Source organism: Saimiri boliviensis, chromosome 2 (assembly GCF_048565385.1).
Source record: "Saimiri boliviensis isolate mSaiBol1 chromosome 2, mSaiBol1.pri, whole genome shotgun sequence".
Classification (NCBI taxonomy): domain Eukaryota; kingdom Metazoa; phylum Chordata; class Mammalia; order Primates; family Cebidae; genus Saimiri; species Saimiri boliviensis.
The window spans coordinates 239371721-239397740 of record NC_133450.1 but is presented as its reverse complement, the minus strand read 5'-3'; the positions used below and the strand labels follow the sequence as shown (position 1 = coordinate 239397740).

Below are 26020 nucleotides of genomic sequence, written 5' to 3'. Positions count from 1 at the left end.
TAAGTCTCAACCAGAACAACATGTCACAACAGATTGAATGTAGAAACAGGAGAATTCAGCTGTCTTTTATTAAGCCAAATATTATGGACATTTGTAAAAATGTAAAATATAGCCACCTTTCTCACTAACTTTTTGATCTATTGCTTTGGAAAATAGTTACTTTTGTTTTAAAAAGTTAGTTATGTTAACATTTAATGGGTTTTTGTTATTTGAATTAGTTAATAAAGACTTTAAATTTTCATTAGATATAACCCACACAAAAACTCTTTGGGATTCTCAATAATTTTTAAAGTATAAAGGGGTTCTAAGACCAAAAAGCTTCAGAACTGCTGTCTGAGACCCATATGAAAAGAGTTGCCTGATCATTAAATTCACTTCTAGTAGGACATGATTCCATTTGGCCCTTCTCTGTGTGGTAATGTTACTTCCTCTCATGCATAACCAAAGCAAGCATATCAGAACAGAAGAGAGTAAAGGTGATGTGATTATAGGGATTCACTCTAACTTACTAAAAAAGCTAAATCTTTAACATATTTTAATACTTTATTATTATAATAAATAATTGCATCATATCTCACAACTAGTTGTAATGTTTCAGGGTCATTTGTGGCATGTGCTTGAAACATTCTTCCCCAGACACTGGAGAGCCATTTGGTGGCCTTCTAATCAAATCGGCCTAAGTGGCCCAGCTGGAGGCCAGGGTAGAGGGACGTGAGGACCCTAAGCTAGCCACTGGAAAACGCAGGCAGCAGTGCCCGCCAGGAAAGGCTTGCTTTGGTTAATTTTTTTTACCAGCACCATTCTTCTGTGATCTTTGTTGCCAGTGATAACAACAGACCTCATTTCATATGAGGTCTTGAGGTAGTCTTTATAGAAAATACAGTAATACAAATAAAACTTAGTACATACAGAGATTTGAAATTAAGGCTACAAGATGTGTTGGACCTATCCATTACTGCTTACTGGAGATCCTATAAAGGCTAGTAGAATTGTGAATTTTAAAGATGAAAGAGACTGGTAGGAGTCCCAGATCCAAATCTCCTATCTCTTAGATCCCAGTCTCTAAATCTTTCATTATCCCCAAAATGATCTTCAGAAAGGCAAAAAATCTCTGCAAATTGAAAGAGTAAGTGGCCAAGTAAGGCCTGGACCCCAGGGCTGTGATGCTGAGCCCATCGTTAGGCTATCTTGAAAAGCCTCTATTTGCCCTAGCCTTTGTCTGTAGAAGGAATTACAGACAATTCCCTTTGTCTGTAAAGGGAATTTACTCCCAGGCTGCACTCCCATGGAGGACTGAGGGTATTAGCGAAATTTTTCATTGCACATTTGCAGGTTTTGGTAAAGGTAATTGCGATGGTCTCGCTAGGCCCTTTCCCACAGAGCCATCAGGTCAGCAGACCCCAAGGAGATAGAGTTCACATGTTTCTGTCTGTAGCACATGTGCCCTTTAGCACATGGCATTCACCTGCTCCCCTAATGCTGCCACTTTGCATCATTTTAGATAGATAGGTTTCTCGGACAATGAGTCACACCTGTAAGTGAGGCTGAGTTTCTACAAGCAGCTTCTATCATGGGTTTATTTGAAGAGATAATATGATATGGGTTTATTTGAAGAGCTAATTCCATTATCATTCTTAAAAAAAAAAAATAGGCTCTGGACAGCCAATATAAAGTTGTTCTTGTGGTACACTCGGAAAGCAAAGCATTATTGAAAAAAGTTTAGCTGGGTTTTATTATAAGTATTACTCCTTCCAGGAAGAAAGCAGACCCATGGTTAAAAACTTTCATCTCCCTCTCTCCCCAAAAAATGTTTGAATCTAAATGCTTGGGGGTTTTTTGTTTGCTTTTTGTTTTTTGGTTTTTTTTTGGATTTGAACATCATTTTTAAACATAAGCAGAAGATTTGACTCTCATATATATTTGTGATGGGTCTTCTGACCAGCTGGCTTTTCTGCAGATAGTGAGTTAAGACAGTTCAGGGATAGCTCATATTTGCCTTAGGTTCTTGTTGAGTATTGGAAAACTGCATTTACAATAACATTTTCTATCTCCAGGCACAAACCTTGAATGATTTTGAGGATTTTCATACCTAAGCAAAAATCCCCCAATTTTTCGTTGTTTTGTCTGCTTTATGGCAGAGTTGGCATGATCAGGTGGATGTGAGGGCTTGTGGCCATACGGTGTACCCATGTTTGATGACCTTAGAGTGTCTTGTGAAGCTCTGTGCTATTCTCAGGATCAGGATGTACACCAAAGAGCTATCCTGGGATGGTCAGGTCCTTTTTGACCTCAGAATCAGAACTTTTTTTAAGCCTTCTGCTCTAGCTTCTCAGTGGCTCAGAGCCATCAGGACCTTCCAGTGGCTTTGAAAATCTCCTTCCTGTTGCCAGTGTTCTCACTGACTCACCAGGCCTAATCATCTGGTTATGGAAGAGTTGGGTGTAGCTCTTCCGCATGCCCTGCTCTTTGTTCTGTGTGCTCCGTGAGGTATATTCTAAAGAAGCCAGCCCAGCAGATAGATCCATTCCACACTTGCTTAACAAAAGATTTCACTACTTCTTCATAGCCTCCTGTCGACAGGGTACCTGTCCTGTCAGGCTGTTCTGCCTCCTTGGGCACCATCCTCCCAAGCTTTCTCTGCAACTTGGAGGGTGCAGATGAACAGGGGAGAAGGAATCAGATTGTCTGCACTAGCTGTAGCTGTGTCTCCAGGAATTCGCCCAAAGAGATTTAGAAAGATGCAGAGATTACTGTGAATATTTCTCCTGCCGAAATGGGAGCTAGAGGCTGTTCTCGATTGCATTTGAAACTTGCTCCCCTGGATTGTAATTTTTTTTGCCTCATTTGTTACAGGTGTGCGGGCATGGAAATGATTTCTCCCTATCCACCTTTCTCACCTCTTTGCTCTTCCTACCTAGGTGCCCTCTACTGTTCTTCAGTAACTTCCCTCCAAGATTATTTTTTTACTTCAAGGATATTAATAGAGAGTTCCTTTTTTCTTAAGCATTCTCTGAACAATTCGAATACAGCCTCCTACTGTATAGATTCCATATGTAACCGAGTAAATAGAAAAATGCTAATTTAATCATGTGCCTGTGAGGTAGGGAGGAATCTTATGTTTTTAAGTATACTAACATCAGAGATTGCTGTCTGCGAAGCTGTTAAGAGTTGATTTTGTTTTTACTTACTCTTTCATATCAAAAATCTGTAACTTTTTTTCAGTTGAGCCTTTCAATAAATACCATTTCAATGAAAATAATGCAACTTGGTTTAGATCTAATGCCTTGAAATACACAGAATACACTTTTGGATCAAAAGAAAAAGAGTATTATCAAAGTTCATTTGAATGTTTTATACTATCAGTCTAAATAAAGATAAGAAACTTTTCTGCTATTACCCAATATAAACCTAAAACTTTAAAGTAAGTTACGGAGAATTATGGATAGTTAGTAGATCTAGAATGAACTCATTCTGGCTACTCTGGGAGAAATTTTTCCCTACAAAAGTGCTTTTTTGATTACAATCCTAACACACAGGCCTTCCTTATTTTAGCATACTTCATTTTATTACACTTTGTAGATAATGCCTTTTTTTACAAATTGAAGTTTTGTGGCGGCCCTGCTTCACACAAGGCATCATTTTTCCAAAAGCACGTGCTCACTTCGTGTCTGAGTCACATTTTAGTAACTCTCACAATATTTTGAAGTTTTTCGTTGTTGTTATTATCTGTTGTGGTGATCCACAGATCACATGCATGATCTTTGACATTCCTGTTGTAATTGTTTTGGGCACAATTGCACCCATACAAGATGGCAAACTTAATAAATGTTCCAACTGCTCCACCAACCAGCCATTTCCCCTCTCTTCGTCTCCTTAGACCTCCCCATTCCCTGAAATGCAACAGTATTGAAGTTAGGCCAGTTAATGATCCTACAGTGACCTTTAATTGTTCAAATTGAAGAGTCTCACATCAATGATGAAGCTTCATTAGAAAGGTATGTCACAAGTCAAAATAGGCTGAAAGCCTAACAGGTAGCCAAGTTGTGAAGGGAAAGGAATCTTCTTGAAGGAAATTAGAAGTGCTACTTCAGTGACCACACAAACAATAAAAAAGTGAAACAGCCTGATTCCTGACATGGAGAAAGTTTAGTGTCTGGATCAAAGATCCAACCAGCCATAACATTCCCTTAGGCCACAGCCTAATGCAGAGCGAGGCCCTGTGAAACCTGAGAGAGGCGAGAACGCTGTAGAAGAAAAACGCTATCAGAGGCTAGTTCATGACATTTAAGCAAAGAAGCTGTCTCCATGGCATAAAAGTACAAAGGGGACAACAGCAAGTGCTGACGGAGAACCTGCAGCAAGTTATACAGAAGATCTACCTGAGGTCACTGATGACAGTGGCTACACTAAACAATAGATTTTCAATGTAGACGAAGCAGCCTTCTGTTGGAAGACATCATCTAGGACTTTCATAGCTAGAGAGGAGAAGTTAATGCCTGGCTTCAAAGGACAGGCTGACTCTTTTGTTAGGGAGTAGTGCAGCTGGGGACTTTAAGTAGAAGCCAGTGATAATTTACCATTTGGGAAATCCTAGGGCCCTTGAGGATTATGTCATATCTATTCCACCTGTGCTCTGTAAATGGCCCAACAAAGCCTGGATGACAGTCCATCCGTTTACAGCAGGGTTTACTGAATATTTCATGCCCACTATTGAGACCTGCTACTCAGAAAAGAAGATTCCTTTTAAAATACTGCTGTTTATTGACAGTGCATCTAGTCACCCAAGAGATAGATGGAGAGGTACAAGGAAATGAATGTTGTTTTCATGCCTATGAACACAGCATTTATTCTGCAATCCATGGATCAAGGAGAAATTTTGGCTTTCAGGTCTTATTTAAGAAATACAGAGCCTGGCATGGTGGCACATACTTGTAGTTCTAGCTACTCAGTAGGCTCACCTGGAAGAATCACTTGAAACCAGGAGGTCAAGGCCAACCTGGTCCACTTGGTGAGACCCCATCTCTTTAAATTTAATTTGAAAGGAAAGAAAATAAGTTTCATAAGACTATAACTGGAATAAATAATGATTTCTCTGATGGACCTGGGCAAAGTCCGTTGTTAACCTTCTGGAAAGGGTTCACCATTTTAGATGCCATTTAAAATATCTTTGATTCATGGGAGCATGTCAAAAGATCCACATTAACAAAAGTTTGGAAGAAGCTGATTCTAGCCCTCATGGATGACTTCAGGAGATTCAAGACTTTAGTAGGGGAATTAACTGCAGATGTGGTAGAAATAGCAAGATAACTAGAATTAGAAACGGAGCCTGCAGATGTGACTGAACTACTGCAATCTCATGATCAAACTTGAACAGGTAAGGGACTGCTTTTTACAGATGAGCAAAGAAAGCGATTTCTAAGATCCACTCTATCCTGGTGAAAATGCAGTGAACATTTTTGAAATAGCAACAAAGAATTTAGAATGTTACATAAACTTAGTTGATAAAGCAGTGGCATAATGTATTGCATACCTAATAGACTACAGTGTAGTGTAAGCGTAACTTTTATATGTACTAAGAAAAATTATTGGTGGTGGTCCAGGACCGATTCTGCAGTATATCTGAGGTGTGCCTGTGTTATCTTTTAAATTCCTAATCCATGTCATTTTACTGAATTTTTCATTACTTGTGTCTTCATTACTATTGCCACTTGATCGTGTTGCCATAGTGCCATGACTTCACAGCTTTGTTCAGTAATGAACAAGTTTGAGTTCAGTTCACATTATCTGGAATATTTTCATCTTAGCCTTGTACTTTGTTTTATAGTAAGTTATAATTGCTACTGCACTGCAGCATTATTTATCTTGTATCAGCTGTTGTGAAGGTTTCACCACTATTTTAGTGAAACCAACTTTTCTAACAAGAGCCCCAAAATGTTTATAAAGTACATACTGTTTTTCAAAAAACGAGATTATTTGAAAACTATACCAATGGTGCTGCTGCTTAAAACAGCGGTTTTTCAATTCTTTCTGGCCACATACACCTTTAAGAACATGATTAAAGTCATGGGCTCTTTTTTTTTGAAAAATGTGTTCCTGCTCAAATGTGTATACCCTTGCAAATACAGCCTCAGGGGATTCATAGATATCCCTTTCTGAAGTCCCTGAAACCCATCTACAAAACCTTTGGAGCGTCAGTGGACCCAGGATAAGACCCCCCACTCTCCCTGCCAGTGGAAAACAATTAATGCCCCCCTCAAAGATGTCTATGAACTCATTTCTGAAACCCGTGAATACACTACTTTACCCAGCAAAAAGGAAAAGGAATTAAGGTTGTAGATGCAGTTAAGGTTGAATCAGCTGACCTTGAGATGGGTCAACTGGATGTATACAGTTAGGGATGTTCATTAACTCGCTTTGACCCTGCATTATTTGTATGGGCCCAGTCTAATCACATTAGTTATTAAAAACAGAGCACCTTTCCTGGCTGTGGTGAGAGGGTGATATGACTATGAAGAAGGGTTAGAGTAGAAGGGTTGCTAGATTTTGAAGGGAACCACGAGGCAAGGATTGTGAGCAGCCTCAAGGAGCTGGAAAAGCAAGGAAAGTCATTATCCCAGAGCCTCCACAAAGGGATGCAGCCCTGCCGGCATCTTGACTTTACCTTTGTGAGACCCACGTTAGGCTTGTGACCTACAGACCTATAAGATAATGAATTTATATTGTTTTAAACCACTAATTTTGTGATACTCTGTTAAGGGATCAATTGGAAACTAATCCAGGACACTGCCCCCAACCCATACATAGTTTGTACGTTTAACCTTTAGGGGTTTCATTCAGAATAAGCCTAAGTGGCACATTGATTCCTAAAATCTATTTTTTAATATAATTGGGCTAAATACAAAATCTAGACAGCTTTGTTTCAGTAAAATGTTAAAGTCCCCTGCTAAAATAGAAATACGAAACTAGATAGATTTTTAAAAATAAAAGATAGCTATTTAGCCCATGTTAAATAAGAATGATTTTCCCTTTATTATTGCCTAAAAGAACCAGATGTTAAAATGTGGAATGTTTGGCAAAAATTAAAGATCCCCATGTCTGATAGCTATGGTTGCAAAAGCTGAATTTTCCTAAAGAAGTTATAAAACCGATTTAAGAAAAATGTTATCTGTATAAATGTGAGCTTTGTAATTCTACCAGGGTCATAAAGACCCAGAGTAAACATATAAATAATTGAAAATTGCCATCACTTGGCATGATTTCTCTGTGGCTCCAGAAATCGCAGTATATGAGGATGGAGTTTTCTTGGTTGGCCCAGTTCCTTCTCTTTCTGCTTACTCCCTTTACCTTCATGTAAAGCAATACCATCTCTTCTTATAGCAATGAATGATCATTTCTTGGGGTATAATCTAGGATGATGAGTCTTTTTATTAGGAACTTTTAGTGTTCATTTTGTTTTGTGATAGAAAATAAATGGATCAAATCTCTTTCAAACTTTATCAACATTTTTCTTTTTATTTATGTTTTAAGATACAATTTTAAAAAAAATTTTTTTAAGGACTGTACTTTTAACATTACTGATATAAAGCCCTAGTTTAACCTGACCACCTGCCCAGGTGTTTGTGTTTGTCCATCTGAACCACAGTAGCTTTTGAAGATGTCAATTTTCCTTAGAAATGGTTTGCTACTAAAGAACATGCAGTTGTTTTTGTCAGTTTCAATAAAATGAACTGGAATATAAGTCACAGAGGTAAATGTCTTACACAAAAAAAGAAAAAAGATATATGTATCACATTTTTTAAAATGGCTTGTCACTCTTTTAAATCCCTTAAGGGTAAGGGAATCTGTATATATAAATATCTTTGTATCTCAAATGCATAGCATGGTGGCAGGAACTTAATAGGTACTTAGTAAATATTTGTTGAATTAAAAGCCATTCCTTGCCCATGTTCATTGAATGTATCACCACTTCAATTCCATTGAACTTCTTTAAAAAAAAAAAAAAAAAAAAAAGACCAGGTACAGTGGCTCAGTCCATAATCTCAACACTTTGGGAGGTTGAGGCAGGAGAATCACTTTTGAGCCCAGGGTCTTGCTGTGTTACCTATGCCAGTCTGGACAACATAATAAGACCCCATCTCTACAAAACAATAGGAAAATTAGCTTGGCCTGTGGGCCCGTGCCTGTAGTCCCCACTACTCAGGAGGCTAAGGTGGAAGGATCACTTGAGCCCAGGAGTTTGAGACTGCAGTGAGCTGATTGCACCATTGCACTCTAGACTGTGCAAAAGAACAAGGCCTTGTGTGTGTGTGTGTGTGTGTGTGTGTGTGTGTGTGTGAAGAATCTAATGAATTCTGGTAGTCTTTGTATGTTTGAAAATTCCTTACATGATAGTTTAACTGGGTATAGAATTCCAGGTTGACAGGTTTTTTTCTTCTCTACATGTTGAAGATACCCTGTTTTCTTCTGTTGGATATGATTATGATGTTAATGAGAAGCCTGATGTTAGTTTGGCTTTTTTTCTTCTTATTCTTCTTTCCTGAGACAGGATCTGGCTCTGTCACCCAGGGTGGAGTGAGTGCAGTGGCATGATCTTGGCTCCCTGCAACTTCCACTTCCTGGGCTCAAGCCATCCTCTCACCTCAGCCTCTGGAGTAGCTGGGACTACAGGGCCACACCACCACACCAAGCTACTTTTTGAATTTTTTTTTTTTTTTTTTTAGAGGAAAGGTTTTGCCACATTATCCAGCTGATCTTGAACTCATGGACTGAAAGCAGTCTGCCTGCATCAGCCTCCCAAAGTGCTGGAATTAACAGGTGTGAGCCACTGTGCCTGGCCTGATTTGGCATTTCTTTGTAGGATATTATCCTCTTTCTCTGGTAATTTTTAAGGTATAACCTTTATCTGTGATATAACAAAATACAGATTTATTTTTATTTTTCCTACTAGGGATTTTCTTTTTCAATTTGAGGTTTCCTTTCTTTTATAGGTCTCTGCCATCATCTCTTTGGCATTATCTCTTCCATTTTCTCCTTTTAGCATTTTAGAAACTTTAGTGTGTCTTCTGTCTCTTAACTTTCCTAATTTTTTTAATCTCTGCACTTCATTCTGAGTAATTTTTTCTTCCAATTTATCAACTGCAGTGAGCTGTGATCATGCCACTGCACTCCAGATTGAGTGACAGAACAAGACTGTCATTCATTTATTCATTCATAAATAAATTCCTCTTTCAGATTGCTTTATTATAGATAATTCCTCAGATTTCATTTCTTATACTTGTTACATGTGCTCATTTTCATGATGGTAGGTTTTATATGTTATTTATAATTTTTATCCGAACTCCTCCTGTTCTCACTGGAATCAAAAACATTCTCTGGATTATGATAGTCTTCCTATGGTGTGTTTTTATTCAACCCTCATTGAGATCTATGGTTTTCACTAGTTCTGGACACATTTCTTATGTTGATTTTCAGCCTAGAGTTTCCATACTATCAAATGGTACAAAGTCAGATTCCACACATGGCACCAACTGGGCATTCCTGTTTGTCACCAGTGATTCTATCTAGAGTAAGAAAGTGGCCTGCTTCTAGCCCAGGTTTGGCTTTCCTGGCTTAATTTGCACATCACACTCCTTCTCATTCCTGTTGTGTTTGGTGTTTCTTTGTTGTTTAGTGCAGGGAGTTAAACCATTTCCATCTCCCCTCGACACACGTGTGCTGTAGACTGTAACTGAAGGCCGTACCCCTAGGGCCGCTGAGCCTCAGCTCTCACTCACCACTGTGGGACTTCCTCGTTTGAGGAACCTAGACATGTTTTCTCGCTTTTGAGCTCCAATGTAATTTTGTTGTTGTTATTGTTAAATTGTATCCACTATTTCTCTTTTTGGAATTGAATGAGGACTTTCTGCGTATTTATGCCATATTGTCTTGTCAGGAAAACTGGGACTATTTTTTTTTTTCTTGGCTCACTGTCAGTAAAATTTATGTTAGGCAGGCAATCCATAGTCTCTGTAAAAGGAGTGTGATTCCATCTGTAATTCAGCCAACTGTAGTTAGCATCTCAAAATCACTAAATATTCTAACAACCCAGTGGAAGTTGAAATGTAAGATTTATGGTTTCTTATTTATTTATTATTTACATTTATCTATTATATGAAATTAGATGACTGAAAGACTGCTTGTTAATTTTGCAGTTACTAAATTAGAGATTTTTTTGCTCTCACACACAAGCCTGTGTGAGCAGCCTAGGAACAGAGCACAGAGAGAAGAGAAGCCCCAGGACACATGTTTATACTATTGTGTATATAATCATTAATTTTTATCCTTTGGTACAGTAGATATCAACATATGTATCAGTATGCCCACAGTCTTGACAATGAAAATATCATATTATTGCCATTACTTTTATAGCTGAAAGAAAGGTATAAAAAAAGTAACTTTTGCCTGTGTCATCTTTTTAAAGATCTAGGTTAACATCTTCTGACAATGATTTCAGTTAGAGAATATTATTTACTTCATTATAAAGAGTATTGGAAAAAAGTAAGACATTCTCATTTGACAAACAATAACTATCTTTTCAGACATAGCTTTTGGTTCCTTTCTTTTTTTCAGACATATAAAGAAAAAGTGGATGCAGATACATTGCCACACACAAAGAAAGGCCAGCAACCAAGTGAAGGCAGCATTTCACTTCCTCTTTATATTTCACACCCTGTAAGCCAGAAGAAGAAAAAAGTCTACCGTACACACCAGACCATCTTCATAATTGGAGAAACACCAAAAGGAATCCGCAGGTATGTTGTCTCTGACAACACTAGACTTGAAGAATAAATCTCAAAAGAAATGTAGCTCCTTAGTAAAATATACAAATATTTGAGTTATAACCATACCCGAGATCGGAATATTTCAGAAAAATCTGAATTTCAAAAATAAATTGCAGATGTTTTAGATGTTGTTAGAAGGCCAATCCCTGAATTGATTACCAAAAAAAGGGGATATCATGTTATACAAAGAAATGAAATACTTAAGCGCATTTTATTCATTCAGTCATTGAATATTTTTTGAGCACCTAATATATACTTAGGCATTGTGCTGAGTCTTGACGATACTGTGTAAAAATGACACAGAGCCTCCAGTACAGAGGAATGGGGCTGGCATCAAACCATAAAATTTTAAAAAGTAAACCTACAAATAATTACAAAATGGCACGTTAGAAGAAAAAAATGGACAAGCTGCCCTGAAAGAGAACAATGGGATGGGGAGGGGACGTGGATCCACCTTTCTTTTGGGAAGTCAGGACAGACTCCCTACACAGGTAGCATTTAAGTTAAGAGCTGAAGGATAACCGTGCAGAGAACCAGAGTAGGAGCATCTCCTAGGAGGGAAGAGGTTTGGTGTGGTCAAGGAGCTGAGAGGAGCACTGTGGCCTTAGTGCAGAATAAACCAACCAGAAAGTAGCACGAGATGGGGGTAGAGACGCAGGTGGGGCTGGAGCTTGTAAACCCTTGGAGGCTACGGAAAGAGTTTGGATTTGTTTAAGTGCAGTGGAAAACTGTTGAAGGATGGCACTAGCTATGTATCTTTTTAAAAGATGGTTCCAGCTTCCCTGTGGAAGAGGGCAGAGTGGATACGGGAGACGAGAAGGCACTTGGTGAGGGGGTTTGCACCAGAGTGGTTGCCTTGAGGACAGAGTCAAGTGGATGAATTCAGCTTGGCGACGGACTGGTTTGGGAAAGAGAGAGATCAAGATTACTTCTTTCGGTGTTGAGCAACAGAGTGGAGGTACTGAATGAGGAAAACCCAAGAGAAGCAAGTTCAGAGAGGAAACATGTCAAGAGTTCCCTTTTGCTTATATTAAATGTGACATTCTTTGGAAAGGTCAAATAGGCAACGTATGTATGTTTCTCTGGATTTGGGGATTAAAGGTTTAAATTTGGGAGTCATCAGCATGGAGTTAATAAATGGTCTTCAGAACCGTGAGACTGTGTGAGCAGCCTAGGAACAGAACGCAGAGAGGAGGAGAGAAGCCCCAGGAGAGAGTGGAGGCGGCGTAAGAGGCAGTGTTGGGTTCTGAAGTCCAGGAGTAGTGAGAGGGTTTTAAAAGGAGGGGGCTCTTAACTTTATCAAATGCTGCAGAGAACCAGAAGCGGATGAAGTGGGAAACTGCCCACTGGAGGTGGCAGCAGAGCGCTCAGCAGGTACCTTGGCAGGAGCCACCTGCAAGGCAGTTGGCAGGCTCTGCAGGAGGCAGCCGGCGCTGTAAGCTTGGATGGAAGCAGTGGGCAGACCCCGACAGGAAGCGGCTGCCGTTAAGTTTGGACGTAAAACGCAGCAGTAGCTGGAGGGCATTGTGGGGTCTTACAGTTGAGGAGGTAACAGAACCTGCTGTGTTGAGGGAAAAGACTCATAATAGGACAAAAGGAGATCATGCCAGAGAGTGAAAACTGAAAGAGGGAAGGCCTGGAAGCGGCGGAGGGCGGTGCCCAGACCATAGGCACGGCCTGGCCTTTGAGAAGCACTGAAAGCGGAGGGACAAACACAGGCACAGATGGGACGTTGTCTTAGTGAATTGAGAACTGAAGCCGTCAGTTCAGAGGGAGAAAGATGTAGGGCGAGAGAAGTTAGGAAACAAATCATTCCTAAAGTAGGAAAGCAAGCTTAATGGGACTAGAATTTCTGGGTGGCGTTACGTTCCCATGTGAGAATAATTTCAGGAAAATCATCTGTCCAGTGTTCACATTTTATTCAGCAAGCTTCAGTTGCTCTGTTGCCGACACAGGTAGAGAAATGGCTGGGTCTGGCCAGGGGTTAGAATGGTGGGAGAGAGAAGCAAGGAAGCTGAAGAATGTAAAGGAACGATTATAAAGTGAGGTTAGACCTGAGCTGGACAGGGGAGGCCGGTGGATAGTGCAAAAGCACAAGAGTCAGTGGATTTGAGGATTTGAGGTCGCCAGCATATCCGGGCATTGCTACTGTGGGTGGTCATCAAGCAGCTGAGCTGGAGCGTGAGATGCCTAAGTCAGGGGCATAGAGGTTGAGCTGTTGATGGTAATGACGATGGCAGTTTATAACCTTGGGAGCAGGGGCCAACGTGGAGTTGGGGTGAGTTTGGAGGTGAGCCAAAGAGAGTGGTGGGACAGGTATTGGGTGGGACATCCGCATGGATGTTGATGTTACCGAGAATGATGGCAGGAGATGGAGTGGGAAGCAAGATTAATCCAGGATCTTGAGAGTTTAGCTGCTAGCGGGAAGCAACGAAGGGCACACTTAAGATTGAGGAAAGAACAGTTTAGCTGGATGGCATAAACATTAAAGAGGGGAAGGAGTTTTCTGAGTAGAGAATGATCTGGAAGCAGCAGTGTCTAGAAGCACTAACTCTGAGTTTGGAGAGCTGTGGGATGGAACAGCCTTGCCTTGCAAGGACTGCATGGGAAGAGGCGGCATCATCAGAGCACAGGACTGTTCAGCGTAGAAGCAGAAGACTTGGAGGGCTGTTGGTTCCAGGAGCACTAAAGGAAGCCTTGGTAGGGTGGAGGATTGGATTAGATCAAGATATACAGTAGGAGGGGATGAGAGACCAGTGGTAATGAATAACTGAGATTAACAGGGATGAAAGGCGTGGTCGGACTGGTCCTGCTGGCTTCTGGGGGCAGTGGGAAATGTCTCAGGCTCGGTGGGTACAAAATACTTTCTGTGGGTGTTTGGCAACTCTCAGGCAGCTGGTTCCCCTGCTGCCCAGGGAAGAGCTGGTCCCCCAGCCCCCTGGCACGGCCAGTTGGAGAATGGGCATCAGCTGTCCTTCACCTTCTTTGCTCGTCAGTGCCTTCTTGAGAGGTGGTTTTGAAACTGCCTCTTCAACATCATCATCAGGAAGTTTGGAAGGGCACTCCTCTGTTGACTTGTAGTGTCTGAAAGAGGTATCCATGCATTTGCGACCTTACAAAGATTAGGGAATTTTGCAAGTGCTAATTCTTTGTGCCCTCTGAGTCAGAATAATTCTAAGAAATGGAAAGAGTTCTTCCCCGTGTTTCTCAGTGAGTCATCCTTCAACACTCATGAATTTCATTATGTCACAACCTATACCAGAGACAGTGAGGCATGACTGAATCCTTCCTCAATGAAACGTCACATTGTAACATTTGAGGTCATTTCGGAAAAGGTTGTGATGAGCTTAAACTTACTTATGAAGGCACACGCAGTGACCCGAAGGTTCGGGTTGGCACCAAGTTGCAAAGAGTAATCGTGTTATCTTGATGTCAAGGCCCTTGGTAGCTACTCATGCTGTGGCTTCTTTGAAGTCACATGCCGGGCTGAGTTGATGGAGGCTGTGGTGCCTCCTGGCACCTGAGAGTGGGGCACTGAATCTTTTGCTCATCTGCTGCATCAGGTTACAGGTGAGTTTGCACACAGCATGATAGCTCAGCGAGAAAGCATCCCTCACAACCTTGCGCTTGATGGTAGCATTACTCATGTTTTCGTAGTCAGGCACCATGGCGCTGTCTTGCCTTGCTCTCCAACAGTGGGTCTGTCTGGCCTGATGAAGTCCTTCAGCTCGGGCACCAGATCACACGTTGCAGTCAGCACTGTGAAAGTGACTGATACAGCACCTGCAATGGTTGGGAGTTTGCTTTTGGAATGGACACCATGCCGTACAGCATTCTGCGTACACATCTTGAGCCATGGGCTGAGCAATGACAGGCTCGTCAGCTTTGTTGAGTTCTAGTGGCAAGTTCAAGTGTTTCAATCACTATGTGCCTCACTGGCTTTGGTTACCAGTTAGGGATGTAGAATTAAAAACCGTCTGACCATGGACATTTTTCCACCCTCTTTTCCATGAACCGTCCTAGTCAATCAGAATCCAGACTGTACCCCCTTCTGCTGCAGTCACATGATCATCTGAGGCATTCAGTCCCACCTCTTCTTCCAGAAGCTTAGGCAGACAGAGGATGAAGTGAGCTGCGTTTCACCCCACTTCCTCCGGAAAGAGAGGGGATCATGAATCACATCCGTGACCCCTAACTGCTTTGGCACACGTGCTGAAAGAGATGTATCTTTGGTTTCCTTTTTCTCCCCTTTCCCGAAGTGGGTTATGGAATCTACTTCCGTTGACTCATTTTTCTTCACAGAGTGGCTGCCTCATGCCCTCCGGTTGTCCCCTGTAGTTTCTTCCACTCTTAGAGAAAATTCTGAAGGCCCAGAATTAGGAAAGCCAGTTGGACGGCAAAAATAAAACGAGTGATAATTACAGCTTATCCTGTAAGCAACAACCACGTGGCATAGTGTACTTGCAGACTAATCAGATCCAATGAGGTGAGAAGCACCTCTGCACCCAGAGGCGACGGGTTACGGAAGAGGTCACGGTTTCGGCACAGCAGAGGCGAAGTTACTTTGGCAGCTGCTGAGACACCCCAAGTCTTGGATAAATAAAAGACATCAGCTTGTAACCTTGCCAATCACTTAATCTTTACAAGCACAAATATTTATTAGAATGTCCATGAAAATGGATTTGGAGGTGATTAATAAACGGTAATATCTCATTACTTCATGTGAAATGAAAACTGGAACCTCTTAAATACATGCTTGTTACTGTCCAGCAAGAACGTTGGCAGTTTCCAGGACAGAAATTTGGTGTCTTGTGTATGTGTTATTAAATATTCTGCTTATATTTATGAGATGAGAGTGGCTGCTGATCAAGCATGTATGCTATCTGGATCAGGGGAAGTTAACAAGACAGTGTAGTGAGGATTAGAAGCCATGGGCCCATCTGAGGCCACAAAGGAAAGTTGTGAGCATGCTTTACGGTCTGCCACTAACGGCAAAGGAAACACAAGCTATTATAACCTGGTCTGCGTGTCAAAAAAATAAAAGTGGCATTGAAGCTTCTACTTTCGTACATTAAAAGTAAATTACTGTTTTATGCTAAGGATTCTCGGTTGTCATAGGATACAATTCAAACTTCTGAACTTGGCACACAGACCCCCTGTGATTTTTAGCGTCTTCCTTGCAGTTTCTCCTGCGCCTCCGCGAACCAGGTTATCTTGGGCCTGAGCCTGTACATGCGCCCCCTCCCCCTAGGAGACTTCCTCATTCATCATTACCTGCCCGACTTGTCAGGAAGAGATGCCTTTTCTACCCACCTTGCCTACCACCAGTCACTAACCTAGGCTCCCTTTCTATGAGTGCCAGTAGAGCCCCATATTTACCTCATAGTACATTTACATTTTGGGTTTATCACTCTATTCTAGTTTGATTTTCAGGCATTTGTCTCCGGCAGGTAAACTGTAGACTCTTCAAAGATAGGAAACGGAGTCTTACTTGCTGTTACATAGTTCATGCTATAGAGCCTAGCACGTAACAGGCTCTAAACATTTGTTGAGTGAATAAATGAATGTTTTAAGGAACTATGGTATGAAATACAATTTCTAAAACTTTAGAACTTTTAATCATATGCTGCTACACTCACTATCTATGACTTTTGTTCAAAGGAGTATTTATAAACATGGAGCTGTCCTGTCTCATGGCCTCAACTCATCATCAGCAAAGCAATACCCTCTGTCTTAGTCTGCTTGGATTGTGATAACACAATACTGTAGACTGGGTGGCTTAAACAACAGAAATTTTTTCCACAGTTCTGGAGGCTGGATGGCCAACAGTAAGAAGTTACCTGATTCAGTTTCTGGTGAGAGCCCTCTTCCTGGCTGACGAGTGGCCACCATCTCCCTGTGTCCTCACAGGGCAAAGAGGAAGAGGGAGGAGAGAACAAAACTGTGTGGGTTCTCTGGCATCTCTTCTGAGGACACTAATCCTGTTGGATCAGGGCCCCACACTTTTGACCTCATTTAACCTTAATTACCTCCTGAAGGCACAACTCCAAATATTGTCGTGTTGTTGGTTAGGGAGCGTCACGTGATTTGGGTGCAGTTTAGTCTATAGCACCCTCATTTAGGGAAAGGAGCAGGGCTCATTGCCCACGTCCTCAAATCTTCCTGCCTCGATCGTACCAAGGTTATTGAAGGCCCATTTTCTCATACATGCATACAACAGCTTTTATTAGTATCTTACGCTAACAATACAATACACTTCTAATAGCATCTCACTTCTTAACTTAGGTGTCTATATCAACTGGGGAAAAGTCATCTAGGTCGATCAGTTTAGGACTTGCCTTTGGGCTCATCAAAAAGTCTTGTGCGATTTCTACATTGTATTTGTAGAAGGGGGCAAGGAGAGGGAAGGGGAAAGCAAGCGTCTTTCTTAATTTTTCAGAATTTGCTCTTTTAGTTAAGATTCTTCTCTGACAATTTTATTTCTTAAGATTTTCAAGTACAGATTCTATAAATCATGATCCTCGTGTCAGTCATAAATGGGATCACTGGAGGCGTAGCATGCTGGGCCTCCGTAATTCCCAGGAAATACCTAATGTAATAGCATAAATCAAAATAACTTACAAAGCTGGCGATTTCATGAGCTAAATTACTTTTCTCAGTAGCGTGAGGGAAGAGGCCTCATTCTACTAGGATAAAATGCATTTTCATTGTGGAATTCAGCAGGCATATGCTAAAGGAGCAAGATTGTCTTCCTTGGGCTCTACATTTCCTGTTACTGATGATGAGTTCTTTCAACATAAAATGTAATGAAACTAACTACCAGTTTTGTTCATTTAATCTTTAGAAAACAATTTGAAGAAATGGCCTCTCACTTTAACTCGTCTTCTGTAAATGAATTTGCTAAACGTATAACCAGTGCCACATCAGAAGAACGACAGAAAATGCTAAGGGACTTTTATGCTTCTCAGTATCCGGAGGTAAAAGAACTGTTTGTGGATTCTGCATCAGAATTCAACAATTCTGCCTTTGAGAAAGGAGAGCGCATCAGAAAGAAATCTGAAAAAAGAAAACCTCTCGTGAAAGCAAGGCTGTCAGATTCTGAAACCTTGTCGTTTAAAGATTCTACCAACAAAATTTCTCAAATTGGCTGCCCAAAAACATATAAAGGAAAGTCAATTAAGTTTCAAAATTGTCATTCTTGTAGAGAAGAGGTATTTTCTAATGATGCAGAAACTAAGAAATCACCTGTTAGTTCTACTCGAGAGATTGACAGTGCGAAAAACAGCCAAGCATCTGAAGGTGCTGCAACATCCCGTTCTCTGAACAGTGAGTCTGAAGCACGTGAGAGAAGGTTTGAAAATACCGTGAAAGACCCACAGGACCTCACGAGAACGGGCGTTTCAAGAAAAGAACCCCTTCTCAAATTGGAAAACAAAAAGATAGAAAATCCTGTGCTGGAAAAGACTTCTGTGAGCAGCTTACTTGGTGATACCTCTATTCTTGATGACCTTTTTAAAAGTCACGGCAACAGTCCCACGCAACCACCAAAGAAAGTTCTTTCAAGGCCCATGGAAAAAGCAAAACAGAGACCAAAAGATTTCTGGGACATCTTGAATGAGCAGAATGACGAGAGTCTTTGTAAACTCACAGACCTGGCAGTAATAGAGACTCTGTGTGAAAAAGCACCTCTAGCAGCACCCTCCACAAGGAGAGAAGAGCCAGCAGCTTCTCTTTGGAAATCAAATGAGAAATTTTTATGGAAGAAGTTTAACTCAAGTGATACAGATGAAAACACAACCAGTACACAGAGTACTATATAAGCATATAGGTGAATTACCGTACCAGTGAATGGCTGCCGTCACTGTCTGTGGCACTGTATTCCACACTAATTATCTTCAACACAGTCATTGACATATATTTTTATTAAATTCTTGCTTTAGGATTTTTTAAAGTCTGAAGTATTATCATGGATTTGTTTTGCTTGATATTTGATTTGATCTTTCAAGAATATAATTATATTTATAGTGTAAACCTCTGCTATGAAATGGAAAAGATTCTAGGTTTGTTAGTAAGAGACCTGGGGCATCTTTCTTGTTGTGTTACATAATGATGTGACACTTGCCCTGGTGAGCATTGTTTCTCAGTATGAAAGATGAAGGGTCTGAATCAAATCAGTGTGAGTGCCCTTCCAGTTTAAAAAAGCTTTGCTCCGCTCTCCCAGTGACTCACTGGCTGAATCATGTCCACCCTCAAATCCGGTGTACACTGATGTGTTTTTTTACTAGCACTTGGGAAAGTTATTAGGTATTTTCTTTTTCCCTGGATATCATATTCTATTATTTTAGAAAAAAGTCATAACTAGTACTAAATATATGATATATATTGTATATATGGTCTTAAAATAGTGATTTTGCAACAGCTCAGAATTTAAAGGTTAATGTTAAAACATTTTACTGTATGAGATGTGATTACTACCTTTAGCCACAGACACCAGTGCCTCAACTTTTTATATACCTATTGTGATTTAATCAATATAAATAAGGGTTTATATAGTACTTTTGTAGTTCTTAAGTATGAAGAAATGAGTATACTTTGTATTTTGTTAGAAACTGTTACATTTTGAATTTAATTTATATGGTTTATAACAAAATGAATGTGCTCACTGTTGAGTATTCAGAAGCTTTCACTCAGCCCCTGTATTCTGTGCTAGGAGCTTGATGTACATGTCAGGCCTGTACATCAGGTCATCAGTGGTTAGACCATTCCTACAGGTGAATGAAAGGAAATCATGTCAGTGAAAAATCACGGCAGAAAGCCCCTGGCGTCATGCGTGCACGCTGTAGGCAGACCTGAGCTGCCTCTGCTACAGGTTCAGATGCACCGCTGCAGCAGTCCGTCAGGTATCTCACAGGGCCGCGAGTGAAGGATGCATCCCTCCGGAAAACGGCCTGAGCCGGGAACTGGCTGTGCTACAGAGCACTACTACCGAATTGAGAGAGGGCTTCCGTGTACCAAGATGTGGAGTCATTGCTCAGAAGTGGAAAAAAAAAAAAAAAAAAAAGTCTTCCCAAGGGACTGATTGGCCGAGTATGCTTTTCTTTAAAGCAATGTTTTGCCCTAGAGAACTGTAAAATGCATTTTATATCATGACTCAGTACATGTGTTCATACATATATATATGATTGAAATAAAATGTTTATGAAATATTTACTTGTGGGCATGTGACATGCTTTGACATTTTTTCTTCTAGGAATGTGTTTGGTAGGGGGATGGCTTTGTGTGTGTTAAAGCTCTCAGCCCACTGAATTGAATTTCATGGCCCATGATTAGGAACCACGGTGCGAAAACACTGGTTTAAGTTATATAGAGTTTATTTGCGCAGCCGAGTTGTGTCCAGACTTATCAAATGCTACGTTTTGCCATTGAGGGGCCTTCTACACAACGAATGGGTGGTATAGTCTGTGATAGACTTGATTGTAGATTCCTTCAGTCTACAGTATGATCAGCTATCTGAGGAGTACTGATAAGGAGAGACCACTTCATTTCAGTTTACATACTAGACAATGTAGTGCAAACGTTAATGCCTTGTAAATAGTGATATTCATGTAAATATTAGCTCTATACTCTTCACATATGAAGAAGTACGGTTTTGTTTTGTTCTATTTTGTTGAGATGGAGTCTTACTCTGTCCCAGGCTGGAGTGCAGTGGCATGATCTCAGCTCACTGCAGTCTCCACCTCCCAGGTTCAAAAGACTCTCAGGCCTCAGCCTCCTGAGTAGCTAGGATTACAGGTGTGTACCACCACACCTGGCCTTTTTTTTTTTTTTTTTTTTTTTTTTGTATTTTTAATAGAGATGGAGTTTGGCCATTTTGGTCAGGCTGGTTTCGAAATCCTGGCCTCAAGTGGTCTGCCTGCCTCAGCCTCTCAAAGTGCTGGGATTGCAGGTGTGAGCCACTGCGCCCGGCCAAGAAACGCTGTTAAGGAAACTTTTAACAGTAGTAGTAAAAAATGGGAGCAAAAATGCGTAACTGGAGTTTAAACGTTAGTTTCCTGCAGTTGTCAGTGAAATATTTATCGCTATTATCATGGACAGAAGTGTGCCAGGTAGAATGCAGAGTCCAGTACGAAAAGGAGCCCGTCTGTTTCAGAAGGAAGCTGTCAGGTGGCGTGGACTCCCCGCAATGGAGCGATAGAAAGATTTGGTTCAACCATTGATGACCTGAGAACAGACACGAGGAAGGTTTGACAGGATTCTTCCTACCCCCATTCCACTGGTGACGTGTCGCCAAGTTCTGCCAACGGAATGAGCGGCCTCAAGCAAATCCCTCACCTCCTTTTAGCCTTAATTTCCCCTTTAAATCGGTGATGGATTGGATCAGTGGTAGCCATTTTTTTGAAAAGCAACTGAACTGTATCTTAATCAGAAACTTAACTAGTATAACAGTTAAAATGGAAATCTGTTGATTCAAGCAACACTACTGTGGCTCCACGGAGCACTAGTTGGAAAACCACACGGGTGAGATCATTGCTGAGAAAACCTTCCAGCTTTGAGTTTCCATGATTCTACTTGCCACAATCTTTTTTTGACTTCTTTTCAAAGCAATGATACTGTTTCTGGCTGAGCACTCACCACACAGCTATTAATATTGGAAACTGAGGCAAGATACCAAGAGATGTTTGCACTTGAATTCCTCAGAGTTTCCTTAATACCCTGAAAACACCTCTTCAAGGAAATAAACAAAACACCTGTAAGTGGTACAGCTGCCCCTAAGTATTCAAGGCAAAGAAGCCTTCGTTTGCAGAGATGATGATAAACGTTTCATTCGTCCACAGAAAATGAGAAAGCCACAGGAAATACAGGGTTATTTTCTGATTAAAGCTCAATGCGTGCAGTTTTTAAATTCTGACTTATCCCTCCTTTATGATATCAAAATAAGCCTCTTTTGTGAACTGATGGTAGATCGTAGCTTTTAGTCTTTTTCATTGTCCTTACATAAAAATTGGTAATCAGCTGTCCCAGAAGATTTACTTGAAACTTACTGGTCTATAAAATCCAGAAGAATGGGGAACACTGCCTGCCTTAAAGGTTTTTGGTTTTTTTTTTTTTTTTTTTTTTTTTTTTTAACATGGAGAGTTTTTATGTCACAAATCCAGCTAACGGTGGATCTAGACCTCACCGAGTACGTCACTGAACCTTGTTCCTGGTTCCATCTTCCACTAGTTTGCAAAGTATCCTCTGCCCAGTGCTTCTGGGAGGCCTTACTGGGATGGTTCATAAGCCACTTTCCTCTGAGTGAAAGCCCCCGTACACTGTGGCATGTACGGCTGGCTCCACTTGGTATTTGTTGCAGGAGGGAAGAACATCTCACTTTTGCTTGGCTGAAGGACCACCCCAGTTTGCCTCATAGGGTCTTGCATGGTTTCACCACAAAAACAGTGCATCTGGTGTTTTTACTCTCTGCCCCTAAGAAGAAAGATCGCCCTTCCTTCTCAAGTTCAAGGCTGTGTGGTTCCCAGCCCCAAGAGTAGCAAATCAGAACCCACGGCGGAGGCTTTTGAGCATGCAGATGTCTAGAGTCCTCGCCAAGAAACTCTAAATCAGGGTGTCTAGAGCTCAGAACAGGCACCCTTTCTTTTCTAGCAGTGTCACGGTAATTCTAACATGTCAGTGCTTATCTGAGGTTTGTAACTGAGCAGGACTCACCTGCCTGACCTGTCCCCCAGGGACACACCATTTCCAGAGATGTGCTTCAGTTGCCCCATGACTTCTTCCAGCAACCCCCATCCCTACATACAGCTGAGCTCATGATGGAGCCCAGTGTGTGGTTTTTGTTGTCGTTGTTACATTCCTATAAAAATACCCACACATATTCATACCTCTATATTCATAGTGGCATTATTCACAACAGCCAAAACATGAAGAAGGCATTCCAAGTGCCTATCGATGAAAAAGTAAAACATTATACAACACACAGGAATATGACTCAACCTTGAAAGACAATTCTGACACATGCTACAACATAGATGAACCTTGAGGGCAGTATGCAAAGTGAAATAATGCAGACACAGAAGGACAAATATTGTATGATTCCACTTACATGAAGTACCTAGATTAGTCAGATTCATAAAGTCGAATGGCAGTTGTCAGGTGCTGGAGGGAGGAGAGAAAGGGGAGTTATGAATGGATGTAGAGTTTGCTTTACAGGATGAAAAGGGGCCCAAGATGGATGGTCGTGATGGTTGCACAGCAATATGAATTTAGTCACACTGAAGTGTACACTTAAAAGTCATTAAGATGCTAAATTTTATATGTATTTTACCACAATTTTAAAGATGGAAAAAAATTGACCAAACGCAACACCTCTTCAAAATGTGTTACATGGCAAATTTTGACGTCCATGGGATCGCCAGTTGACTTTATATTAATTTTACTTATAAATTTGAAATTATCCATTTTCTTTGTTTTTTACATTGTCACTCCATGTGAGACATTATTTTGAAAAAAACATTTTCTATATTAAAAGAGGATTGGAAAAAAATTTACACATAGCATTTTTTTTTTTTAAGGAGACAGGGTCTCTTGTCACCCAAGCTGGAGTGCAATGGTGCCATCATAGCTCACTGTAGCCTCCGCCTCCCAGTCTCGCGGGATCCTCCCACCTCGGCCTCCCAAGTAGCTGGGACCACAGATGTGCACCACCATGCCCGGCTAATTTTTGTATTTTTTGTAGAGACAGGGTTTCGCCATGTTGCCCAGGCTGGTCTTGAACTTCTAGGCTCAAGCAATCTGCCCACCTTTGCCTGCATTGCTTTTCTGTTCCACTTCATGTATTTTATTTGGTTTGCTGCAGGTTAAACTATGATGGTTATATTTATTGCTGAAGTGTCTGCTAAGACCAATCTTAATTATATCAATATGGTTGGTACCTTTCTGTCATGGACAGACATAGTACCCATCTGACATTCTTGGTTTTTAGTGCTATGTCTTGTAGATAAAAATCAAGAATGCCTCTTTCTATAGATACCTTTTTCATTAGCTAACGACCTCTCAGTCTCAAAAGAAATAACTCACTTTATATTGTTTCCGTTTATCTGGTAGGGGGCAAATGCCTGCAGCTCTGAATTTCTAGTATGTCTTTAAGGAAGCTCCAGTGAGTTGTCTTGTCAGACTAAAATGTCAATTATTGACCTCCACACATTTTTTAACTTAGGATTTTTCTTACTTTGTAAAATGGGACATGTTTCTGAACTGAAAAACTTCAAAAGAAGCCTCATAATAGCTAATTCATATTTTTTCTTCTTTCCTGCAACTATTATAAAAGCATTAATAGGAACAAAAATTATTTTTCAAAACATAAATGCCAGAATGCACCGTTTGAGAACCCCCAGCCACCTCTGCTCGCCTCCCAGCGTTGTGCTCCAGTGCTCTGCTTTCGCTTCCTCTGTCCGCTACTCACTGCTCTCTCTTCCCACTGCCAGTACCTAAGCGGCCTTCCTTCACCTATGCCTGGCAGAGCCCCCGGTTCTTTCCATGTCACCTCTGACTCCTCAATCCACATGTCCCTCTCTCAGGCAGTGCTCGCTCTGTCCCAAGACCCTATCACACCTTTACCCTGTCCCAACTCCCGTCGCTCCCACTACTCTATGTGGGGGGTGTATGAGTCCGTTCTCATGCTGCTGTGAAGATAGACCCAAGAAATACCTGGGTTAAGTTATAAAGAAGTTTAATTGGTTCACAGTTCCGCATAGCTGGGGAGGCCTCAGGAAACTTGCAATCATGGAGGCAGTTCACGTGAAGAGGGAAGAACAGCACCTTCCTCCCAGCTTGGCGGGAGAGAATGAGCACCCAGGGAAATGGGGGGAAGCCCCTTAAGAAGCCATCAGATCTCGTGAGAACTCACTGGCAGGAGACCAGGTACCTCCACCTGGTGCCGCCCATGACGCGGGGATTAGTACAAGGTGAGATTTGGGTGGGGACACAGCCAAACCGTATCAGGGGAATATGCCTTCAACAGGTGGAGAAGATGGGAAGAGTTCTGAAATGCACACCTGAGACGCTCCAGAGGCCAAATCATTGGGCAGTCGTCCCAAGGACAGCAGTTAATTCACTGACATGCCACCAAAGGGCAAATCCAGTCGGCCCCCGCGGAGCCCAGGCAGGGGTGCCGCTCACCAAAAATACCCTCAAAGGCCCCTTAGGGCACGGCCATGTGCTGGGGCGTGTTGGGGTGAACAAGCAGGTCTCGGGAAGCTTAGAATGACCCGTAGGTGGGCGCGAAGGGACAAGACCCGCCGAGAAACGCAGCTGCACATGGATGCTCTCCCTACGGCGGGAACAAGGAAGGCGTCTGCAGCTCAAAAGGAGAAGCATGTTTTGCACTGGAGTCATCAGAAATGGCCCCTTACAAACGGGTTGGGGAGCGGCCGGGCCTAAGAGAACGGGAAGGCTGAACACCCCTCGTCCAGTGTCCCTTGGCGGTTAAAACCCCAGAGGAGCAGGGACGTGGACTCTCTGGTGCGGAGGTTCGTGGTTTGGGGCGGCCAAGCATAAAGCGCTTCTGACGCTTCACCCGCACTCCGGGCGCGCGGGACGGGGAGCGGGGAGACGGCGGAGGCAGCGCGCAGCGTCGGGCTGCTGAACCCAAAGTCCTGCGTGTCGGGGTCCCGCGGCGGCCCAGCCCCGGGGGGCACCGCCTGCGCCCGGCGCACGGAGGCCGCTCGGCGTTTCCCCTCGTGCCCGTTACTCTCAGGCGTCCCGGGGACCCTGCGCCCTCCCGCGGGGCCGCCGCGCCCCCAGTCCCGCCGCAGGCGAGGGTCGGGCTGCGTCCGGGCAGAGGCCGCTTCGCCCGGAGTCCGCGCGCTTCCGAAGGGCCCCCGCGGCGGAACCCGCAACTCGAGTGGGGAGCCGCCCCGAGCAACCCGCTCCTCCGAATCAGGCTGCTCGTTTTCTGTGAGGAAAAGAGGAAGCAAGCGAATTCACGGACGGCCTGGCCAGCCGGAAACGGGAAAGCGAGGTCCAGCCGGAGGGCGCGTGGTCCCCACGAGCCGCACACCTTGGGGAAAGCCCAGTCCCTCCGGGGCACCGAGCGCGGGGCGGGCCTGGGGACTGCTCCCCGCGGGGAGGGGAGGGAGGGTGGCACAGTCCTCTGCGGGGTCCGCCCCTCGATCCTCCAGACCCCTGCGGCCTGCGGGACACGG

General features: G+C 42.3%; 1 protein-coding gene across 7 annotated transcripts in view; it reads left to right on the top strand.

The window, feature by feature from the left end:
* Positions 1-26020, top strand: part of ERCC6L2 (ERCC excision repair 6 like 2) — a 201719-nt gene that overhangs the window by 156034 nt on the left and 19665 nt on the right. For 5 of the 7 annotated variants that reach the window (XM_074395598.1, XM_074395599.1, XM_003938171.4 and 2 more), the window contains 2 exons: positions 10609-10790; positions 17665-20026. In XM_074395598.1, the coding sequence (XP_074251699.1) occupies positions 10609-10790; positions 17665-18640 (1158 nt within the window). In that variant the 3' untranslated portion in view covers positions 18641-20026. Of the gene's footprint in view, positions 1-10608; positions 10791-17664; positions 20027-26020 lie in introns of those variants that run through there. The other 2 variants (XM_074395602.1, XM_074395603.1) reach the window with 2 other exon arrangements.